At 42.7% G+C, this 20786-nt stretch overlaps 1 protein-coding gene across 7 annotated transcripts in view; it reads right to left on the reverse strand.

Moving 5' to 3' along the window:
- pfkpa (phosphofructokinase, platelet a) overlaps nucleotides 1-20262 on the reverse strand; it is a 44673-nt gene extending 24411 nt beyond the window's left edge. For 4 of the 7 annotated variants that reach the window (XM_079489971.1, XM_079489966.1, XM_079489968.1 and 1 more), the window contains exons 1-10: nucleotides 20010-20262; nucleotides 15814-15887; nucleotides 14574-14654; nucleotides 14121-14310; nucleotides 10354-10519; nucleotides 8484-8528; nucleotides 8244-8352; nucleotides 6519-6614; nucleotides 5386-5478; nucleotides 2790-2915 (exon numbers count right to left, since the gene is read on the reverse strand). In XM_079489971.1, coding sequence (XP_079346097.1) covers nucleotides 2790-2915; nucleotides 5386-5478; nucleotides 6519-6614; nucleotides 8244-8352; nucleotides 8484-8528; nucleotides 10354-10519; nucleotides 14121-14310; nucleotides 14574-14654; nucleotides 15814-15887; nucleotides 20010-20106 — 1077 coding nt within the window. In that variant the 5' untranslated portion in view covers nucleotides 20107-20262. Of the gene's footprint in view, nucleotides 1-2789; nucleotides 2916-5385; nucleotides 5479-6518; nucleotides 6615-7049; nucleotides 7146-8243; nucleotides 8353-8483; nucleotides 8529-10353; nucleotides 10520-14120; nucleotides 14311-14573; nucleotides 14655-15813; nucleotides 15888-20009 lie in introns of all 7 variants that reach the window. The other 3 variants (XM_079489969.1, XM_079489965.1, XM_079489967.1) reach the window with 1 other exon arrangement.
- Between the last annotated feature and the right edge of the window lie 524 nt (nucleotides 20263-20786).

The raw sequence follows: 20786 nt of genomic DNA on the forward strand, positions 1-20786 counted from the left end.
ACCCGTCATCAGTCACATCACCCCTGTACTACATCAACTCCACTGGCTTCCCATCAAATACCGCATCGACTACAAGATCCTCCTCCATACATTCAAAGCCATTCATAACCTCGCCCACCCATATACATTCCCACCCGTCTCTTAGCCTCCTCCATCACTCTGAAAGTCCTCCCAGCCCGTCTTGTCCACCATGGGGTCAAGAGCCTTCAGCCGCTCTGCACCTCACCTCTGGAACTCCCTCCTCCCTGATATTAGAAACATGGACTCTACCACCATATTCCAAACTCACCTCAAAACCCACCTGTTTAGGCAGGCATATGGCTGACCCCTTTTGTGTTCTGCTGCAAGCTGTACCTTAGTTATGATTTTGCTTATAACTGTGTTTTGTATTAACTGTTTTTAACCTGTTGTACGGCGACCTTGAGTACCCTGAAAGGCGCCATATAAATAAAATGTATTATTATTATTATTAAACCATGTCGAGCGATGCAAAAACATATTTTTTGATTACATGCACCCTCATGGAACTTGGAACATGACACTTTGCTTTCCTATAATACCCGGAATTCACTGTGAAGGCTTGTTCTCGACGCAGTTCTCAATGCCATTGCTCTTGGTACCAAAGGGGAAAGAAAATTGCTGCACTTTGCTGGTACTTTCAATTTCCTGTTGGACTTGGCACCATGTATTCACTATTACTCCTGCCGATAAACAAATAATAAATAAATGAAACATAATAAAGAAATGGAAATAAGGTTGACCCACTGTGGTTCTTTCTACTGATAGTGTGTGTGTGTGTGGGGGGGGGGGGAAGGGGCACAGTGAAGAAAACCAGGTACCACTGCGCCCGTGTAGCAGAGCGAATATGTGAAGTAGCAGTAGGGATGGGCGACAGGACTTCAATTGATATCACGATTATTTGAAACTTTTTCCCTCGACTATGATTAATGAACGATTATCTTAAAACAATAGAAAGTGTGAAAATAGACTACAAGCTCACAAAGTGGTCTTGAAGTGTTGGGTTAATTTCCCAGTCATAAGAAACAGCCAGCCTTAGTACAGAGCCTCTTTGTGCAAGCAGCCTAACATGACATCACTGCTGTGCAGGCGGAGTTCACCCACTCTGCCAAATGCTTTGGATAATCGTTAACCACAAACTACATCTATCACACAACAATACATCTCTCTCTCTCTCTGTCTCTTTCTGAGGATCATTTTGAACCCAACACAGGCTGTTTGTTGGCTGTTGTCCTTATTGTAATTCTTCCTGCCCCACCCATTTCCTCTAAGAGTCAGCCAGCACATGCAGAGTCAGCACTGCGTGCATGCGTATGTGTGTGTGTGTGTGTGTGTGTGTGTGTGTGTGTGTGTGTGTGTGTGCACGCGTGCGTGCGTGTGTATCATGTGTGTCCTAGTGGTTAATGTGCGTACGTGTCTTTGCATGTGAGCATGAGGATTTTGGTTTGCATGCTGATTTCCCGTCTGCGTGTGTATGTTTGAGTGTGTGGCCATAGTACATACAACAGTACATACAACAGTCCCAACAGCCAGGAACCTTGGTGTTGTCCTGGACAGTCAGCTCTCGTTCAAAACTCACATCACAGCTGTCACTCGATCCTGTAGGTTCACACTCTATAACATACGACGAATTAGACCGTTCCTCACCCAGGAATCATCCCAGCTCCTAATCCAGACAACAGTCCTGTCAAAACTTGACTATTGTAACTCTCTCCTTACTGGCCTACCGGCATGTGCACTGAAGCCTCTCCAACTGATCCAAAATGCCGCAGCTCGCTTGGTCTTCAACCAGCCAAAATTCTCACATGTCTCCCCCCTGCTCCGCTCCCTGCACTGGCTCCCGGTCGCTGCCCGCACAGAATACAAAACTCTGATGTTGGCATTTAAAGCAACCAAAGGTATGGCTCCCCCATATCTTGCCAGCATGATTGAACCTTACAAACCCTCCCGCGCACTCAGATCAGCCAACGCAGGGAAGCTGGAAGTACCCTCACTAAAAACGCCGGGACAACGCTCCACACGTCCCAAACTCTTCTCCCTTCTGGCCCCAAAACTGTGGAATGCACTTCCCGTTGCAATCAGAACTGCAGCATCACTCCCGATCTTCCGCCGTAGTCTGAAAACCCACCTTTTCAGACTCCATCATGGCCCATAGCACTTACCCTACCCCCTTAGACAGCACTTCTTAGACTTATATAGCATTTGAAACAGACTTATAGCATGTCATGTAGACAGCACAATAAGTGCATTGTATGTAGTCATAGCACTTCATAGTATATATGTACAGCATAGTATAGCACATATGTGTAGTTTATATGTATAGTGTCATTATATAGATATGTTCTAGTTATAGTTTATATGTATAGTGTCATTATATAGATATGTTCTAGTCACGGTCTTAGCTTACGCATGTTTCGCGATAAATGCATTTTGTTACATATGTGATGTATTCCCATGCTTTTTGTTCTTGCCTATTGTAAGTCGCTCTGGATTAAGAGCGTCTGCTAAATGCCTAAATTGTAAATTGTAAATTGTAAATTGTACATACACCAGTGGAACTAAGAGAGCAGTGTGAAGTTGCATGTCCAAGGCAGCTGCAGTATAATTATCCATTCCCACTGCTACTGTAATCTCGTTAGTGTCACTGACCCTAGAAGCTAGCAGACAACAGCACACTGTGGAGGTGGAGATGCTAAGCTAACCGGTGATAAGAGTTTTATTGGAGTGCGTGTGTGTGCAGGTGTGCAGAACGGTAAGCCTGCAGTACCTACCATCTGAACACACTCCATGAGTGGCAGACGCACAGACTGGTTTCCAGATAGAGACACCACACATGCCGGAGTGTTGGCTGTTGTCTCCAGGAGCGCTAGCACAGCCTCCACACCCATACGACTGGCCTAAAAAGAAAACACACACGCACACGCACACGCACACACACACACACACACACACACACACACACACACACACACACACACACACACACACACACACACACCATCATTAAACTAAATTATACATATAACTCTCTCTCTAGATATATTTTTGTTTTTACAAGTTTTACATGTTTCTGGTTTGACATGAATTTTTACCTGAAGGTCAAAATTCTATTTCTCCCAAGGGCAAGCAGGCAGGCTCAACAAATGCAGCATTTGCACAGGGGACCCGGATAGAAAAGTAAACAATGTAACATTGTTTTTTTATATGTGAATTTTTAAATGATTTGTTTAACACATATTACAGGACAATATGAGCCTGCAGAACCAAAGACAGGTGTTTTCCATGAGTTTGAAGTTACAATGGGTTTGTATAGTATAGATGAATCTGCATAGCGCTGCCCTCATAGAGCAATAAAAGGATAGACTGAACTGGAGCGACAGCTTATTAGCCAGGCTATCCAAGGCTAGCGCAATGATAGTTGCGGTGTCACATTAAGCGCAGCTTGACACCGCAGCATTGATTGTATACAGCTGGCCTCTTAGTGGTGGATATTGCTTGCAATCTCACGATGGATATGTATCACGATACAGAGGCCACAATACGATATTTATTGATATATCTCGATTAAACGTTTATTCAAAAATAATGAACATGTTGCACAAACATCCACTTTCAAACATCTAAACGTCCTAAAAAGGGGTCTGGGAAGGGAGTGCATTGCAACTTGCAAAGGGGGCTTTGATAACGTTAAACAGAGGTACGTTTGGCAACACTGCGTCACCCAGATAATTCATGCTGTTTATTGCCGTATTGATCGATTAATTGAACGCATCACTATGGACTATAGGGCACGGCTCCGCAGATTTGTCTATAGAGGTATGCGGGTGACATTCCATTCATATTCTGACGAAGACGCTGTGTGGAAATGTTAATCTATAATAAAGGCTTGACTGACTGGGAGCTTTACAAAGTTACAGTGTGCAGACTTCTATTTTTTATATATTTTATATGCGCCTGACATCATCATCATATCCAGAAGTTATGCGGGAACACCTACTGAGTGGCAAAAAACTACTTTCTGGCCTTAATTGACAGCCCATACATCCAAACAGAAACATCTGATGGCATTAAACAACGTTAAACTCACTTTGCCACTCGATTTGCCACTGACTTTATGCATACGCATTACGCATACCCTATAGCAGGGATGCCCACACTTTTTGACTTGAGAGCTACTTTCAAAATGACCAGCTCGGCAAGATCTACCCACCAAATCAATTATTATACCATTGCTGAAAATAGTTTAAATATGTACCTGAGGGGGCTTCGGAATAGTAGAGTTTGTGTTACATTCTGTACAGTATATAAGACAAATGCACTTGGAATGGGAAATAGAGGGGGAGAAATGTTTTTTTCTTTTCTTTTTAATCGTTTCTTTTTCTTCAATATATTTAAATGAAATACTCTTTAGGGGCATGTCATGTGATCTACCTGCACAGCCTTTGTGATCTACTGGTAGATCGCGATCTACCTTTTGGCCGTGTTTGATAAAATGGATATCAAATATCTAAACACACTGAATCAAGCAACTTCAAAACTGTCTGGGGTTCTCACAAAAGCCCAAGTAGATGTTAAAATAAGCCCACACATGTCTGAAAGTAAAATATCCCTTTGCGATATGTAGTTTAGAACGAAAACCAAGTATAGAGCCCAAGAGAACCCAGTCAACTGTCCATGGCATGATGGAGACAGCTACGTGAGCCGAGGAATAAATCTCTTAATGAACTTAACCTAGAAGCAGTGACCGACTGGCCGTTCTCCTCTTTAGACTTCCATGACTAACGGGATTACACACAACCGGCGTGCTGCTGCTACTAGTGAGCTAACAACAACAACAGAGTGGTGACGAGTGGTGTCAACACCCACATGCATTCATGAATCCGTGTTAGGGAAGGATATGGCCGCAGCTTTTACATTGACTGTGGACTGCTTCCATAGTGTTTGGCTGTGTGAAATACAATTATGTGGCTAAGACATATGGACAAACACTGTTACAGTTTATTCTGTCTTAATGAACTGCAGCCACATATGATATGATGATATATGATTTATTTATTTTCTAAATCAACTTAATAATTAACTTAAAGCAGCACTATGTAACTTTCCTCTTCTACCCTGAATTTGAATCCGGTTTCCTGTACAAGTGCGGACATTTTTTTACTATTGAGCCAATAGAGCCTGCCTTCTCTCTCAGGGAATATATTTAATCTTTTGTCAAATGCCGTGTCTAGGTGAGACTTTGACACCATCCAAATGTCTCACATTCTATTCATAAACAAAAAGTTACATAATGACACTTTAATATGAACAATATTGGAACACAGTGGAATTCCTTCATTACTATAGCTACTGTATGAATGTACCAACCAGGATGCGGTCGAAAGCAGATGGGGTCCCTCCTCTCTGGACGTGGCCAAGGATTGTCACCCGAGTGTCGAAGCCCAAGCATTTTACTACAAGCTGGGAGAAAAAAGATCAGCTCTTAGCAAACGTTATGCTTTTGGAGACAATGCCAGCATGTATTATTCATAAAAATATAAAAACACACCCTCTCGTGTAATACTGCTTAAACAAAACACGTAGACACAAACACAAACACAAACACAGAGCAGCTGAAGAGAAAGGGAGATAGAGCATAACATGCACACATTCCTTCTTATCTGGCATGTTAGTGGGATTGCTTTTAGTTTGAATGTAAGTTGTTAAGTTGATCCCAAGCCAGAGACATCTAACTCAAGAATGAAATATCCCAGGCACAAAACTAAACCTCGCCTAAGAGTTGTACAGGACAGAAAAAGTAGTGCCATGTCATGGTTGATATATACAAGGATAATAATTCAAATAAAGAGGGGTTAATACTAGCTATGATAGATTTTCTCTATAGATACAGTATTTATTTTACAGAACACATAGCTTCTTTACTTTGTCTTCCTACAGTACACATGAAGCATTTCTGCCTTCGATATAACTATTGTATCCAAACTATCCATTGCAACTTCAACCATGCTCCTAATTGGACATTGTACATTTGATGTTGACTTTGTGCCTTCCTGTATTTTCTTGTTGTTGCCTAGCCTGTTAGTTTATTTTCCTTTTCTCTATATAATATTCCAACTCTTCCTTGAAACTTCAAAATGTTAGTTACTTTAGTTGGTTACATAAAAAAAAGATCCACCCAGTGACCCACTCTTTGACCTCTGTAATCATGTGATGTGACTGAATTGTAGGCAGCACAGCTACAGTACATTACATTGAGCTACATCGAGTGTGGAAGCCACCTTACCAAAGCTACAGTGTCGCATAGCATTCCAGAAGGCACAGCGACAAGTGAGTCAAAGCCACACCAGGGTAATGCGCTGCACGGTACAGTTACAGTACAGAGGTAGAAGATGCAGGAGGCAGTACACTACAGCACAGTAGTAGAGTGATGCAGGAGGCAGTCAAGAGCTGTGCTGTTAATAGTGGGGCCGCACTGCCAGTCTTCTAGCAGCTGTACTTACATTCTTAATATATTCACTGGTAATGGGCTTGTTGTAATGATCAATCGCCCCTTCGGCTACAATTATGATATTGAGCCTTTTCATCCCGGCTCGGTTCTACAAGGGAGGGGTTTGTGGAAAGACGATAAAAAAACAGACACATTTGAAACGGCAGGTTTTTTGTTTTTGTAACGCAGGTATTCAGAAGCACGGAGCCTGCATGGGAGCACAAGAGCTTGTTGATTCGTAATGAAGTCGAAATGTCTTCCAACTCACGCATGCACTGTGTAGTCAGCAATATTCTGCTGTCTACCTTATTATTATGCATTATCATTGCTTTTATTGCCTCTGCCATAGCTGATAGCTGAATGGCGAGAGTTCCTTCCTTGTGGCAATATTGGCCTCACATTTTCTTTTATGAATACATTCATTGAGGGTTGTACTGGTGCATGGCATTCGTAAAAAGCCATGTCTATGGGGCCCTTGTGGCTCCTATATCAGACCTTGTCCGTGCTTCTGGCTTCCCCCGTTCAGAGATTTCAGTGTACTCACATCCTTCACTATACTAGAGGTAATAGGATTGCCGTGCTTGTCAATGGCTCCTTCAGCGACTATGATAATGTTCAGTCTGGTACCCCTGGAGCGGGTCTGCACCACAGAAGGACAAATACGTTCATGTAAGCCGTTATATCAAGCCTAGGGCTGGGATCCTTTAGGATTGTAACGATTCCGGTTCCTTAACGATTCCCTCTTTAATGATTAATATAATTTTTAAAAATCCATATAGTTTTGGCCATCATAAACATTTCTGAGAAACAAATTCAGTCATACAGTATTGCATGCATATTATTTTAGTGGTTCTTAAAATGAGGTCCAGGAACCCTCTGGGTTACTTGAAGGGGTTCCAAATGAACCCTTACAGTTCTGTAACCCTGAGAGGAACCAAGTCCCATTTGGTTTCATTTTACACTCTCAGAGTTACACAATTAAAATGTTTGAGAACCACCAGTACTGTAATTGTAAAGAAGATGTGAAGTCCACCTATACAGTACCGGTTCTGGAAACGTTTCCACATGTGATGGAAGCGATTCCGGTTCCTGAATGTTAGATCCGGTTCCTCCGGTTCCAGATCCCAGCCCTAATCAAGCCATTAAGGGATAATCAACCATAAGCCATGCGGTAATCGGAAAATAATGCATAATGCAAAGGCTAATTACCTCTGCCTAGTGCATTATGTTTCGAAAACCGCACATTTGATTATCCCGCTCATCCAATAGCCACTTATTGACAATTACACTGTCGTATTTACTCATATTTTTTGGGGCGGCAATAATGCTCAGTGGTAACTTTGTGTTGGTGCTATATATGTCTCACAGTATCAGGACATGTAACATTACATTGTAAAACGCTATAATGACATTGGAGAGGACGCCAAAATGACGCACATTACTTTTAGAATGGTGATGCTACCTCTATGTCGAAGTTGTGCAGTTATCTGAAAATAATGCATACCGTATGGCCAAGGTGAAATTATTGTCCTCAGTGGCCATGGTATAATTAACAGTAAAAACCACCCAGAAGAAAGACTCACTGTTACTAAAAACATGATTGTTTAACAGGTAAAGACAAAATAACAATAGACAAGTGACCCAAAAAAAAGACCATCCAAGACAGACCAGACAGACAAGCAGGAAGGCTTGTCTGCCTGGGTTGGGTTTGTTTATATAAGGAGAAAGACAACATTACCGCAGACAGTTTCTGACACATCTTGTCCTCCCAGCCATCCTCTGGGGGCATTTCAGGAATCAGCACCCAATCTGCCCCGCACGCCAGGGCACTCACCAAGGCCAGGTAACTGCACGACACACACACATGCGCGTGCACACGCACACACACACACACACACACACACACACACAGTATGTAGTAGATTACTGCCGTCTACTTACAATGTGTTTGTGAATGTACTATGAAGTTCCTTCTTACCCACAGTGTCTGCCCATGACCTCCAAGACAAACGTCCTCTGGTGACTGCAAAGACAAATACAAAGTCACACTTATCATTCCATTCCACTTAACTTAACTTCTCTTTCCTCAAGACACTCAGCAGAGGCGGCCATTTGGAAGACTACCCCTCTATGGAACAGAACTCAGTATGCTGAGTCATGTTATCATTCTCGGTATGCCACATGTATCCACAGAAGTGGACTGTATTGGATGTTGTATCTACTGTCCTGATGTGGGGAGATCATATATGGAGAAAGAATATATACCTGTGTAATTCTCCGCTAATTGCGGAAATGTCTGTGCTAAATACATAACAGCCAAGGACACTGGCACTGTGGCACATGCTCATAAGTCACACTACTGTATGTTTACATTAGATGTTGACATCCTGGGAGTAAGACAGGTCACTTTACGGCTTCGGCATGCTTCTGCTTGCTCATTATGTTTAGTTGTTCAGAACTTAGCACACAACATCTAGTTCAAACACTGTAAGCACCAGGACAATGGACAAATCTCTTGTGTATACACGTTAATGTGTGTATACGCTGATTTAAATAAAACAATATATTAAAAAAATATATACATTAAATATTAGGGCGTTTTATTATTATATTTTTATTTCATTTTTTCTTAGCATTACTTATTCTGCTACAATGCCTGAGGAGCCGAACAAAAATAAATTGTACTCATGGACCTGTACAGAATATCTAACAATAAAGATAACCCTTTTAATCCATGTTGATTCATAACATGAATCAGCATCCACGTAGCCCCCTGTTCCATGATAGCATTTTATGTTATAACTTATAACATGAATCAGCATCCACATAGCCATCTGTTCCATGATAGCATTTTATGTTATAACATGAATCAGCATCCACATAGCCATCTGTTCCATGATAGCATTTTATGTTATAACATGAATCAGCATCCACGTAGCCCTCTGTTCCATGATAGCATTTTATGTTATAACATGAATCAGCATCCACATAGCCATCTGTTCCATGATAGCATTTTATGTTATAACATGAATCAGCATCCACGTAGCCCTCTGTTCCATGATAGCATTTTGTTATAACATGAATCAGCATCCACGTAGCCCTCTGTTCCACGATAGCATTTTATGTTATTACATGAATCAGCATCCACATAGCCCTCCGTTCCATGATAGCATTTTATGTTATAACATGAATCAGCATCCACATAGCCCTCTGTTCCATGATAGCATTTTATGTTATAACATGAATCAGCATCCACATAGCCCTCTGTTCCATGATAGCATTTTATATAGATAGCATTCTATAGTGTATACGCATAGTTTCATTGTACAGATATTCTACTGTTAGACGGATGTTAGGTTTTAAGCTTACTTATGATTCTTGATAAATGAATGATTTGTTTTTTTTAAAGATTTGTTTTCGGCTTTTCTGCCTTTAGTGATAGATAAGTGAAGAATGACAGGAAAGAAGGAGAGAGAGACAGGGGGGGAGACATGCAGCAAAGGTCATCATGAACGGGACTCGAACATGCAACGTGCTGTCAGGCCAGAGCCAATATGTGGCATGTGCCTGGACCACTAGGCCAGTGGGTGCCCCTTGATGACTATTTATTTTGTATATGTAATTGATGTATTACCATGTGTTGTTCTTGCTTACTGTAAATTGCTCTGGATTAAGAGCGTCTGCTAAATTGTAAATTGTAATGGAGCGAAGATCTTCCGAATGACCTCCTCTGCTGACATTGGACTTAGGTTTGATATTATGATAAAAAATATTCCCTCCGCCTTTCTCTGCAGGACACGTGGAGGAGGCTCAGCATGACGCCACCTTCAGTGCCATGCCATCCTCACCTCTGCGCGGTGGTCATGATGGCGTCCACCACCTCGATGATTCTGTGCAGTGCCGAGTCGGTGCCGATTGTCATGTCAGTTCCGCAGAAGTCGTTGTCGATTGAGCCCACCATGCCCACGATGTGCAGGGCATCGTACATCTGAACCGCCTCTGCGTCGATCAGACCTGACAGGAGGAGGGGGAGGAGGGAGGGGAGACAAAGAAGGGATGAGGACTGACACACTGGTCTGAACCAGGTCGCATGCCGTCCACATCAGCGCTTCTCAACCTGTTCTGGATCAGGGCCCACTTTTGGCTGCCACAAGGCTGTGCCTCTGTTGTACAGCTACATGATTAGGGCAAAAATCACTATAATGGGCCCATATTGAGATCTGTTACTTAACCCATTTTGACCTGAGATCAGATTCTAAAAATGTCTTCTACATCCTGACAGTTTTCTGAAAAAGCTATGTTTCTATGTCAGTCGTTAAAAAAATAGCAGACCTACAAGCTCGTAGCGCGCCACTCGGTGGCGCGCAATGAGCTTGTAGATCTGCTATTTTTCAATAGCTAAAGCATAACATAATGCTAACACCAAAAGGGGTTCCCGCCCAAAATGTGTTAAATTCAAACTAAAATAATTAAATGTATTTACTATTGTGTGGTACAAAACATTAGCATGATGCCATACAGTTGAATCACTGCAAATTAAATGAATATTAAATCAAGAAATTAAAACAAATATTGAATAGTCCAACAAAATCTGTAGTTGCATTATTGCACATAGCCAGAATCGTTTAATGATATCAGGCCTACCATTCCCTTTGGAGAAGTCATTTTCAGCTTAATTTTAGACGCGCGCGCGCACGCACGCACGCACGCACGCACGCACGCACGCACGCACGCATGCACGCTCTTAACTAGCACTGGTTAACGTTACATGCTCTGACATGTGTGGATTTTAGTTTGGCCAGCAAAGCTTTGTTACAATGTTAGTAGGTGCTGTTGTGGGTGTGAGGGGGTGAGTGGAGGAATGCAACTGGATTCACTGCGTGTTTTTTGGGGGATTTTCACTATACATATGAATATTGCACATATACTATGTTAATAGAGTGAAATATCTTTTTTAGATATTATAAAATGGGGTTTTGTATTTTTCTTACATTACATTTGGACAACTAGGGATTATGTCCATGGAACCTTAATGTGCAAAAACACTGAGGGTTTACTTAAAAGTACGTCTCAAATGAGGGCTGCTATGATAATGGACTGTGCTTTGTTGCCAACTGTAATATTTACCTCTAAGCTCACCGGTGTGTTATTAGCGTCATCAAAACCTGAGCAGCTTGACTCTGTGAGTCATGCAAACAGCTGAGGTCAGCTAGGGGAAATCACCAACAGCTCTGTGTACTGGGAGAACCATCTTGTAAAAGTTTTGGTTTGGAATTAAATGAAAATCACATTACCGTAAATCCTGCATCCTTTGAGAGATTGTTTAGTTTAGTTTTAATCTAGTCACGACACTGATACAGAACAATAGAAGCCTGGGGGGGGAAGGACTATGTCCTGTAACAGGAAGGCACCATGTTCAAGTTTGCTTATTTTTTTCCTCACCATGTTAAACAGTTTAATTGTCCATATAAAGTGCTACCGTAGCACTGCTACGGCTGTCTCAAATACCTTTTTTCAAGCTTTGGATATTCGGGTTATTTTTTTAGCAAGAATATGTAAAGTTGTTCTAAATGTATTAGCCAATAAATAAAATCAAGGGGCTTTGTGGAGAATTAAGCATGTTGTGTAAGTTGCACTCGTATTTCTTTTTGTAATTAAGATATTTGATAGGAATTTATCATTTTTTAATGCCATATGTAGCCAGTACAAACGCAAATCCAAATGATTAGCCTAACCTGCTAGCCTACGAAGCCTAGTAGCCAGTTCTCAGTGCGCCCCTCGTTTTCACCATGATGTACAGCAACATAATGATATTTTCGGGGCGTGTCATTGGACCTTTAATGATGAAGAATTTTGACCTGCCCCCTATGCTCTTTATTATGTATACAAAAGGTCGCAGGACTTCTCAAGAGGTCAGTGATCTTGTGACATTCTCTGATGACCTTGCTGTCACTCCAATAAAGGCTCAGAGTCGGATCATGGTTCTCCTTCTCAAATGGTGTGATGGTACTGTAAATTCCAGGACCATAACATATTAAAAACTAAGGAATGATATACTTCAGACATAATACATTATCTTTTTCAGGGTCTGATTGTCTAGGGCTAGGCAACTACTGTCAGTGGCTCTGTGGCGACGAAGCCCCTTCCCAGTTCCTTTTTGAAACATCTGAATTTCTGAAACAGTGTGTGGTTGGGAATGGCTCAGATCTTCCATAGGCTTGCGAGCTTTTCTGGCCCAATGTCTGTCATATAGAATATCTTCATGTATGGCATGAAGCTTGTATCCGCTGATGCGCTTGAGGCTGTTTGCGGGACCCTCTGCATTGCTTTGCGGTTGATAGATCAGTACAGTTATATAAGCATCCACGAGCAGTTTTTTGTAATCTCAAAACTAAAAATTCACCTAAAGCTTAACACTTTGTGTCTGTGAGAATATTTGATGTATTTATCCTTTCCCCCCCATTCTTTTAACCCATTTTGACCTGAGATCATATTCTAAAAATGTCTTCTATATCCTGACAGTTTTCTGAAAAAGCTGTTTCTATGTCAGTGGTTCTTCGATTTTTCAAAAATAGCAGACCTACAAGCTCGTAGCGCGCCACTCGGTGGCGCGCTATGAGCTTGTAGATCTGCTATTTTTCAATAGCTAAAGCATAAGATAATGCTAACACCAAAAGGGGTTCCCGCCCAAAATGGGTTAACTTAATATTGCTGGCTTAATGGTCTGTGATGGACAATAATAGCCTAAATAGCATTGTCTGCTCAAGGATAATCAGAGCCCAGCAAAGAGACTTGCGCTCTCTTTGGGAGAAACTTGTGGCACAGAAAGCAAAAGGAATTATCATCATGTAATGTCCAGTGAATCCACTGTAATGTCCTCAGGCTGATGTTAATAATGCGTCTCAGGAGACACGTCGCTACAGGTGCAGACCCTTCATCGCCTTGGCTAAACAGAGACTGTGTCCGCAGAAAGCTTCTTTTTTGGGGGGCTGCCAGCACTATTGCTGTATTTCCTTCAAAAAGTCACTTTTATGGATATGAAAAAAGAAAATCTAAACCCTAGGAAACTATCATGACTCTCGTGACTCTCATGCCTATGAAAGTGGGTCAAAGAAAGCAAGAAGACTGGAGTTTACTTAGCTCGACTTTGCAGCTGTGCCAGCTTCCTTGGCTGTGAATGCCTGTGACATACTCACAGGCACTCACACACAATCTCTAATGCGCCATGGCATGGCAGGCTATAAATATACATAACTGATTGCCAAAACTTAATATTTTTGCTAAACTAAATATGACACATACACTATGGGCAGTAAACCGGTCCCGGAAGTGTAAATCACACAGGCACAAAATTCCCTCTACAGATGAAGAGAGCACTGCTGACCAAACAGAAATCGATGCTGAACTTGACAGAGAATTCACTGCTGAGATGCGTGCCCAGCTCGAGGACGATTTATTGCAGGCACCGACCCTGGAGGAAGCAGAGGCTGCTTTCAATGCCGGCCCGGAAGCCGAAAAATAAAAAAACAATCTCCCGATTAAATATGCCACGAGACGAGGAAGAGAATAGACATTAGCCACAACAGGAAGTTATGTACCCGTCTGTAGTGCCTACCTTGACCCAGCAGCTCGGCCAGCAGCCCGCTCCACTCCTCCCTGAAGAGGTTGGCTCCGGTCAAACTGCCGTCTCCACCGATCACACACAGGTTGGTGATGCCACGCTGCACCAGGTTGTGGGCGGCCTTCAGGCGGCCCTCGTGGGAGCGGAACTCTTTGCAGCGGGCGCTCCCAATAACTGTGCCACCCTGACAATGGTACGGCCAATATTCAGATATAATTATTGCAAAGAAATTAATACTGTATTTTACTGGAGAACAGCTAGCAAATGTCTAATTAGCTTTTGAGCTACAGTATGGTTAAAGTGTTTTAGATTATTTCAAAAGGCTACTTCTATATGGACTTGTTCTCCTTAGAGGTGAGCATCTAGTAGCTCTTGGCAATGTTGGCATGCATATTGGAGCTATCGCTATCTACTGTATATGATATGATTCACAGGATCATTACTCACCACTTGTAGCATGCTGGAAACACTTTCCCAAGTGGCTTCCTTTATATTGTCGTCCCCACCATCGACCATACCCTGATATCCCTGCGAAGGAAAGAATAGAACAGAACAGAACGGAATTGACTCCACATTATACTCATACACAATATATGGAACTGAAAATATAACCTTCACACCTGCTAACGTGGAGTGTTCAATATGGAATAATTCATTTTTAGAACCAGAGGTTTGACTATGAAACCCTAGTTCAGGGGAAAGCGTTGTACATGATCATGTAGCTGGGACAATACAGGTCTTATGGAATTGGCTCACAAGTGGGATTTGTCAGCCTAGTCAACATCTGTGCAAACAACACAAACCCTGGCACTGGAAAACCTAGTGAAATAAATTGGATGGATTTCAAGCTTTGGCCATGAGCAGCATCCTGATCCTGAGCTGCTGATACAGAGTGACACAATGCCACCCGTGACGGTACCTGCATGAGAGGGGACTTGCATGTGGGGATATACACCTGCTAAAGCCTCATGTCTGTTATGTAAGATCGCTATGCCACGCACACAGCTGGCCTGCATGCGGATAAGCACCGAGCGCTCTTCACATCCTAGAATGAGCAAGCACTCGTTAGCCCCCCCCATGCAGGACATCACTGTGTAGTCCTCACGTGATGTCAGGGACAACACACTGTTCACATACAGACCATAAGCATGCTGGTTTTGTAAGCCTACACTCAGCAAAGAGCAAAGGAGCATTAACATTGCAAATGTAGCATTAGGAATCATTTGTTCAACTGCTGTCCACTGAAACCACAGTGACACTGCATTGATGTTTTCACAGTCATTCTCTGTGCAGGAGGATGCTAAACGCACACCAGTCTTAGTAGTGGTGCCAGCTCACGGCAGAAACATCTAAAGAGTTAAGTCTTAAAAAGACAAAAGAGTGGCTGCACACACTGATAGCCAAAGAGCCGATTATTTATTAGGATGCAGAGTAAAAACCAATGTTTCGGCAGTACAACTGCCTTCTTCAGGGTATTCACAGTCATTATCTACCTTCACCCAACTACAAGCTCAAATTGTACATTTTCACAATTAAAGGCTACAAATAGCAGATTGCCACGTATCATCTCCAGTGATGTCAGGCATTTTAATCAGGACGATGGCAGGAAGGCGTTAAAAGCGTTGCGGGGAAGGACATAAAAAAGTCATACATGGGCACAGTACTGACACTTTGTGGCAGAACTTACCTCACGAATGAAGTAAACTTTGGCTCCCACATATATTCCCATTCGAACCACAGCACGCACGGCAGCATTCATCCCTATGCAGGAGAAAAGAAATAACCAAAGCAATAAGTAACATGTTTTTTGGGCAAGTTAAGCAGAGCCAGAAGTTCCAGAGCAGATCATCAAGGAATACTTCACCCCCAAATTAAATTATTTTTGTTCAAGTTCTATTCATTAAGTACTTTCTTTATTCACTGTGAAGGAATGCGACACAAACTAAAATTCTCCATGAATCCATAGTTTCACAGTGCAAGTAACAAAACTGGGGGCAAAGTATTCCTTGAAGATGCATTGGACATTATTTCAACACGGACAATGGTCCCAGCTCCAAAACCCCTAATTCTCCTCTCTCAAAACATACAGGCATGTATGACAGTATGCATGTGTTAGTAAGTGCCGGTATATTGTGCACACACCACATGTGCAAGGGTGTACAGTATTGATGTGCACTGTGGCTGTTCGTTTTTACACTGTCTCTCTGTAGGTTCTAGCTTGGGCCAATTTATTTTCTCTCCCCCACAGTGAAATTGCAATGCTATGTTTGGTCAAAATGTACCTAGCTCCTCCCACAGGCTCCCTAGTGAAATAGTTACTCAGTGGCACAGTGAGAGATCTTTCACTACGACAATGTTGGTCTGTGCCTTGAGGTTGGAACTTGGCTGACTGAGGGAGAGGAGCAGGAAAGCGGACAAAGCATTTGGGTTCCTCACCATGCCAACACTACAGCGCTAATGGTAGCTCGTTGTAGCAGAGCTGTTGCCAAGCAACATAAGCGTTATAGCCTATTTATTTGCCTTCAAGGATGCTGAAAAGAAAGAGGCAAGAGGAGGAGGAATGATACGAGAAGAACACAGTGTACAACAGTGGTTCTTCACGTCAAGGACCCCCATATGAGTATGTGTTTTGCCATCTGAAAATACTGTATGTTGTGCCCGAGACCTCCATGAATTATTTGTGTTGTTAAAATGTTTAAAAGATATTAAAGTATGTTTGAAAATAGCAGATCTACTTGAAAATAGCAGATCGGCTTTACTTTACCCCTCATTTTGCTAGTGACCCCCTGGAACCACCTCAGGTACCCCTGGGTATCCCCTGGACCACACTTTGAGAACCACTGGTGTAAAGCCTAGAAAGTCCAGTAGACTAACTTCGTCATAACAATGGTTGCTGTAGGGCCATCTGAGTGGGATCAGCTGCAGCATACTCATCACCTTCCAGTCTGACAGCCTTTGGTCCATGCCATGAGTTACATAACCATGAACCACATGAATGGCCTAGTGTTATTTACATCGAGTGAGGGACAGAGAGAGAGAGAAGAGAGAGAGAGAGAGAGAGAGAGAGAGAGAGAGAGAGAGAGAGAGGCTGGTAGAGCAGCCAGTTCAATCCTGGGCTCCCCCAGAGTTAGTGTTGAAGTTTCCTCGAGCAAGACACTGAACCCCTGCCTAATTGCTCCCGATGTGCCGGTTGGTGCCTTTACTTGCATGGTTTCCTCTGCCATCGGTGTGTGAATGGGTGACTGTAATGCATCTATGTAAAGTGCCTTGGATAAAGGCGCTATATAAATGCACCATTTACGATATCATTTTACCATTAGAGAGAGAGAGAGATGGGGGTGTAAAAACAATGAACACTTTGGCAAAGCTGCTGGCATCAACTTGTGCAACTAGTGCTTGCAGATCTAAATCATGGCAGACTGTACATGTTCCTGATGACACTTTCCAGGCACACCTCATACAAGAAGAGCAAGTAAAATAAGTAAGCCAAGTTTACACAAGGCTTACTGACACCGACAGGTCGGCAATCCCTCACGCATGCCATGGTTTCACTTTGTTTTGGGGACATGAATGAATGCACGCTCTCTGTGGGTGTGAGTGGTGGGCGTGCAATCTGTGCATGCATGCGTGAGCTAGCAAGCGTGTGAGACAGGCAGACAGAGAAAGGGGTGAGAGGGAGATAATCTGTTTGTGGGTCTCTCTCTCTCTGTGTGTGTGTGTGTGTGTGTGTGTGTGTGTGTGTGTGTGTGTGTGTGTGTGTGTGTGTGTGTGTTGTACAAATAGTAACCTTACAGGCACAGCCAAATAACATTGAACTGGCTTTCTAAAGCCTCCCACACAACATCAATCCATTTCCCTTAATCTGGAGTGGACAATAATGATAATGTAACTGCAGCAATGGGCAAAGAGCCAGTAATGTATAAATAATAATAGAGAGAGAGAGAGAGAGAGAGAGAGAGAGAGAGAGAGAGAGAGAGAGAGAGAGAGAGAGAATTCATTTTGCAGTGTTTGGAGTGTGGGTCTCGGTCCTGCCTATGTCTATCTATTGATCTTATCTAAATGTTTTGCTCTTTCAATGAAAATGCAGTATTATATTGTGTATATTCGTACTGCTGTCTTGTGGATATGCTGCAACATACTTTTGCTGCTTGTACCTATGACTCTCAATTAAACCTTACCTATTTTTGAGGGGCTAATATAATGCCCTATAAAATAAAATAAAATCACACCTGTGTGAACTGAATGGTGCAAGGTCTTATATAGCCTGATCAGCTGTGGTCTGACGTAATGTCAGTGACCATAGTAACCATGCTCACCTGTGCACGGATACGTACACAGGTACACAAACATAGATACAGACAAAGCTGGTTGTTGGAGTTGTTTGCACCACTCAACAAGTAAGGTTTTATTTGAGAGCCCCTCCTATGTCCAGCTTTGAGGGTGTGTGTAAACACAAACATTGTCCTAACACAAACATTAAATGCCATTGATAATGAATGGCCAGTTTTACGTCATTGTCTCAACACAAAAATGAAATATGTCCATTAATTGTCAATGCCATCATTGACAATGAATGGACAGTTTTGAGTGTTTGTGTAAACAAACATTGCGTAAACACAAACATTGAAGATAGAGGTGAGGACGCAAATTATCATTGGCCGGAATGAGATGATGTATTATGATGTATGATTATAAGAGCGCCCCTCACTTCACACATGTGTGATTTTTTTATTTTTTTATCTACAGTGGCCACTGAAGTTATTTTCTATATAGGCTCCCACATTATTTGCTAATGGATAAGGAAGCTGGCAGCGTGTCTGCCCACACAGTGACACAGCAGCACACACCCTCTCTTGGATAGCAGTTAGGTAAAACCATGTATAACTGAATTGTTTAGAGATGATGTAATACTTAAGAGGCCATAACACAAGACATGCTACATTTTCCATAGGACTCGAGTAATGCAGCAGGATGGGGGGGGCAGAGCCATATGGGCAGAGGGTTTCCTTTCTGACGCAATGAACGAACGGGAGAGAGAATGCAGTTGATCACGTACAGTGTACGTGATCAACTGCATTCACACAGGATGATGAGCATCCCTCACTTAGCTTGCGGCACTCTCATCTTTTGACTGCTGCCAATACCAATTAGCAGCACCGCTAAATAAAACTATTACTTATAGTTGTGACCGCATGCACGTTTTTATAGGTAATCGTTTATTTCCCGGCAACTTCCTGATTGGCCATTCGCCTGGAATACCACCAGCATGCCAGGGACGTTAAATACTTTCATTTGCTTCATAATTCATAAATGAACCGTATGTAAATAATATAAAACACTTAGGCGATTATTGTGACAGAATGTATGTACACCTGCTGCAATGCAGTGGATATACAGAATCCCGTCTTTCAGCGTCATGAATCTCCTCCATTGAATAAAGATCATGAACAGTGTAAGATCAAGGTACAGTATATCATACATTAATGTAAATTGTGTTTTCTTTAATCGTTGCCCCCCAAAAATGGTTTATAAATTATGTTGGTAGCCAGAGAGCTAACCGGCAGGTTTCCTGCATATGGAAGATGCTAACTGTGCAGCACATTATATAACGGAACTCAACTGACAGAACAAGCCTCCACTTTGACCACTTATCAACCTAGGAATAACACTCTATCCACTAGTCGATGGGTGTGTGTGTCACAGTGTGTGTGTCCTCTCTCTACGGTCCCGTGCGCAGGTCATAATGAATGATAAATAATGTACATCGCATGTCATGCTCATACATGAATGTCACAGACACAGCTATACAACAGGGAACAGTGGGAACACCCTGTCTCAGGGTCACCGGTTGGTCGGTTTCACACAGTCACACCACCACGGTACCTTGAGCATCCCCTCCGCTCGTCAGCACAGCGATGGCTTTCCCCGCTCCGGACAGGTTCTCAAAGAAGACCTTCTTGCTCTCTGGTGGCAGCGCCATTTTCACAGCCTCTGTGTAATAATGTCCCCTCCGATCGAGATATGACAGACAGCACCGAACTATGTACAATATTGATGGAGGTGGGCTGGAATCTGCCGGCCCCTTCTCTTCTCTTCCCCTAGCCTGTGCGTGCCTGACTGTGTGTCACTGTTCCGCATCTAGCCTACTCGTTGATTTTCTTGCATACACAGTGACAATTTGACGAAAGTTGGATGGACATGGACGCTGGCCAATGAGCTTTCGACTCACGTGCCCACTTCGCCAGTAGCCAGAGCCACAGAGTTAAGACAGAGTTACGACAACCCGGTTCACTTCATGGGGCCAGACTCTTCCACATAGACTTCTATTGAAAAGGGACAACCGGAAGTTTACGGAATGCATTGGAGTCTACGGGCTCGCGCGCGAGTACATGAACCACGTGACCAGGCTGTTTTCTGCCCACTCAATGTCGTAACTCTGTCTTACTCTATGGCTCTGGCCGTAGCCACCCAACTGGAGATAGCCCTGAGGGATAAATGGGAGGGGCGATTATCGTCTGACTCGGATCTGCCTAACCTCTAGATCTGCCGGCCCCATGCGGAGCATTCAAACTATTAATAGGCTTTTTGCCCTGTTATGCTTATGCGGATGATTATTTTCTTATTTTCAAATGTCTTATTTCAATCAGCGTGACACAATTC

Source organism: Electrona antarctica, assembly GCF_951216825.1.
Source record: "Electrona antarctica genome assembly, chromosome: 20".
NCBI lineage: Eukaryota > Metazoa > Chordata > Actinopteri > Myctophiformes > Myctophidae > Electrona > Electrona antarctica.